Raw genomic sequence first — 4,248 nt, forward strand, 5'->3', positions numbered from 1 at the left:
GTTTAAAATAAATAAATAAAATATTGTTTTTAAAGTACTTGAAAAAGACACTAGATGCCTGAAGTACCCTTGACAGCACCAATGGATAGGTAGATTATTGCAAAAATTTCTATAATTCAGAAAGTAATTGACAGATTCAATGTAATCCCCAGTGACATTCTTTATAGAATTATAAAGAAATCCTCAAGTTCATATAGATGAAACACTTCAAACAGATAAAGCAATGTTGGAGCTATTTTATGTATTGATCTCAGATTATACTGTAGTCATGGTGAAGACCAGGTGCTGGCACAAAGACAGATCTTCAGATCAGTGGAGAAGAACAGGGGGCATACACATTAATCAGTACAACTAAGACTATTTTGTTTTTGGCAAAGGTGTCAAAAGGATACTGAAAAAAAAAGACAATTTCTTTAACAAATGGTTCTGTGACAATGGGTATTTATATGGAAATTATCTCTATATATCTCATCCTGAACAAAATTTCATAATGGATAAAACAGCTTAGCCCAAGTTCTCACACTCTCAAATTTCTAGAGCAAAAGAAGGCAAACATTTCATGCTAGAAACATGCACAATGACTTCTTAAAACAGATAAATAGGGTTATATGGAATTCAAATCTTCTGTATAGCATAGGAAACAACCAACCACCAAAATAAGAGATAGAATGGGAGAAAAATTGTCTCAATTATACATTTGACTGTGGATTGACGTACATGTGTGTATAAATATGATGTCATCATTTACAAATATATGGACACACACACCACACACATATATCTCAGCAACAATTGAACACTAGCAAAGCACATCTTCCAGCTCTCAAAAGAAGAAACACAAATGACCAATATATATTTGAAAAAGTGTTCATATCATTAGCCATGAGGGAAAGGCAGATGAAAACTGCTTTGATATCTTATCTTACCCAATTAGAATTTCCACCACCAAGAAAACAAAAAGCAAACCCTAGCAGGGATATCAGAAAACAGCAACTCGCTTTCTCTTCTAATATGAATATAAACTGGTGCCACCTATGTAGAAATAGAATGAGCAGAGGACACTGCCATGCCTTTCCTGGACATATGCACAGAAGTCTATGTGTCCTATCATGGACATACTATTAGTTCCCAGTTTATTTCTTTGTTATAAGCTGTGAAGTGTCTCTTCCTCTTCCTTTCTCTGTTTTCTTGAGCTTAGGTTCATTTGCTTTGGAATGTGTTACTGGCTCACAGGAGACAAGGAGAACCTAATGGAGTTGGATAATCTTAGGCTGGTGAGTGGTCCTAGTGCTTTGGAATGGCAGGAAAAAAGTTAATTTGGAGAAAAGTGGAACAGGTGAACAAGCAGAATCAGATGAAGAAGACAGAACCAGAGAATACCTCAACAAATTCTCCTCTGTTACATTCCTGGTGCACAGTCATTAGCTGGAATGAAAAGTAGGTGTCTAGCATTTGACTGTGGATTAATTACTTCCTCAACATTCTCATCTCTGAGAACCTCCTCTTGGAACTTCATTCAAAAATGGCTCTTTTCCTCGAAGAAAACCAAATAATCATCTATTATACCTCCTTTTTAAAAATTTGTTTACATTTCATATGTTATCCCATTTCCTGGTTTCCTCTCTGGAAACCCCTTACCCCATCCTCCCTCCCTCCCTCTGCTTCTACGATGGTGCTCCCCCTTATGAGTCAAATGTTTACCTTTGTAAATAGAATGAACTATTCTGAATAAGAATTGATTTTAAGAATTTAAATCATTTACAGTAGATTCTGAAGTCCTTGATAATCAGCTGGATAAAAAAAAGAGTCAACTAAAGGTATAGTTTAAAAGTTTAATATTTTAGAGAAAGCTGTCTCATGCATTTGCAGCCTATAATAATCATTTGTAAACTAAGGGGGTGATTTTTCTAAGTCACAAGCAGAGGAAAAGTCTGACTCAGGCAAAAGCTTTGATTTTTACTTCTATAAATGTGTGGTTTTATATAACTTTTATGAAATATCTATGTGTTTAATATTAACCTTTATTATAGTACCTCCTCTTAGAAACAATATTAAAAATCTTTTATATCATAATTATCCCTGGTTATATAAACTTATTGGAAAAATATTTTGGTCATCAAGTACTGCACCAGGGTTAATTCAATCCTTAACTGCAAATATTTGACAATAATTATGAGCAAATATCCAATTTATGTATTGAACAACAACATCATTTTTCACATAGGACAGCAGGACAATGTGGATATGATTATGAACTTCTCATGATATTTTACTTAAAAATTATATCATTCAACCTTCACACTGGGAGACATATAATCATATTTTTTATACAAAAACATTTTCATGAAGACACAGTACAATCAAGCATAAAGATATAATTATTTTAAATAAATAATTATTGTGCAACTGTCATGCTGATACATACATACACAGATACAATAATAAAAACATATTTCATGAAAAACCTAGATTTTCTAACTCCAAAGTCTATAAAGAAAATTGTAAAAGAATAGAAATACGTGGCGAGGTAGGGGAGTCTTTGTCCCCCTTTTCAATAGCAGAAGAGTGTAGAAAAGCATTCCCTTTGAACTTTGAGAATTAACAGTGATTCTCATGTTTATGTTGTTTTCTTCTGTGCATAAAGTAATAGAAAGGATTGTAAATGAATACTTTCTGACTAATATAGTGACCTTAAAATCCCATTATTTTGCTTTAAGCAATGTGAAAACTATCTGAAAATAATCTAATGGAATTTATGCTTTTGCCTGTGACATGAAGGAGAAGAGTGAGTTGTTGAAAGTTAAGTTCCACTGGAAGGTTTCTAATTGTAAGTACTAGCCATGTTTCTTGAAATGCAGTTAATTCCTGTTATGATTCACAGCTAATGCAAACCTGATATTGTTACATTGTATCAAAGTGCTAATAGCCCTCATTTCAGTTATGATTAGTAACAACTCTAGACACATTCAGATTGTCACTTATAAACATAGTTAATTATTCTTCCTGAATTAGTGTATACTGGGGTAAAACTAGGTATTACTGTGCCTAACACTTTTACACTGAACTTATCAATAGTTTACAACTACTTAATTATTCCACATTGTGGAAAATTTAGAACTCATGTTTTCTTTTTTCTCTCTCTCTCACAAACTTGGCTTAATATTTAACCCTAAAGGAATGAACTCAAAAATCAAGGTTTTCATGATATTATAAAAATTCATAAATCATTCATCTCAAATATATTTGGTAAAATTATTACAACATCTTATTAGCAACAAAACTAACAATGTTGACATCTCACATCAAGGCTTGAAATAAAAAGGAAATAAAGGTAGGTCAAGGTCCAATGTTCAGCATAGCTCATTTCCAAAGCAAAACTTTCCTATGATGTCTTCTCATTTGCATCGTTAGCACACAATGAAGTAAGTATTTAAGCACCCCAACAACAACATTGTATGTTTGGGGGCCTCCTGTTTTATTTTTTAACCATTTGTCCTATGAAGATCATCACATTAATCCAAATCTCTCAGGATTCATGGGCCCTAATGCTGAGAAGTATATACATGGTCCATGATTCCATCCCTCCTCCCCCAAGCATCATTTATGCATGTGTTTTATTCATCAGTTTTCTTCCGGGCAACAATTATTCTTGAACATGAATGGCTTCCACAAAACAGAAACTTTAGTAAATAAAAACTCAACTTGTCCAGGTCCTTTATAAAGCGCATAAGTGCCTTAAAGTCCATCTTCTTTAACGTCATACTAAGAACACAGTGGCAATTGTTTTGTAAACCGTTATCTCTTTGAGAAGACATGGGTGAGATTCCATAAGGATGCTCGGGCCTCTTCTCTCAGACCTCCAGCCAGGTGGACAGGAGTGAAGATGGTACTCCCTGCTGTAGATACCTGTGCAGTAAAAGACTTTATTTCACATGGGCTAATAAGTTGAGGCCAGGAGACACCATTTAGAGCAGTGGTTCTCAGTGCTAAAGTACTTTGTAATCACCTATAGGATTTGTAAGTACCTACATGCCTGGGTATCACAACCACAAGATTCAGGTTCAGTAAGTTTGGAATACGTGTTTAATATTAACTTCTGCTAAATGTGGGTGTTGGTGGTTGCAGGACCACAGCTGCACTGAGAATCACTAATTTAGAACACAAAAATTCTGACTTCTGATGGGCCATAAAAATACCCTCTCCTCTCCTCTCCTCTCCTCTCCTCTCCTCTCCTCTCCTCTCCTCTCC

At 34.5% G+C, this 4,248-nt stretch overlaps 1 protein-coding gene across 1 annotated transcript in view; it reads right to left on the reverse strand.

Moving 5' to 3' along the window:
• Window positions 1-1,818: 1,818 nt before the first annotated feature.
• Window positions 1,819-4,248, reverse strand: part of Hcrtr2 (hypocretin receptor 2) — a 101,929-nt gene continuing 99,499 nt past the window's right edge. Inside the window, exon 8 of the mRNA XM_031344807.1 lies at window positions 1,819-3,906. Within this exon, the coding sequence (XP_031200667.1) occupies window positions 3,852-3,906 (55 nt within the window). The 3' untranslated portion in view covers window positions 1,819-3,851. The remainder of the gene's footprint in view (window positions 3,907-4,248) is intronic.

Source organism: Mastomys coucha, unplaced genomic scaffold (genome assembly GCF_008632895.1).
Source record: "Mastomys coucha isolate ucsf_1 unplaced genomic scaffold, UCSF_Mcou_1 pScaffold23, whole genome shotgun sequence".
Lineage (NCBI taxonomy): Eukaryota > Metazoa > Chordata > Mammalia > Rodentia > Muridae > Mastomys > Mastomys coucha.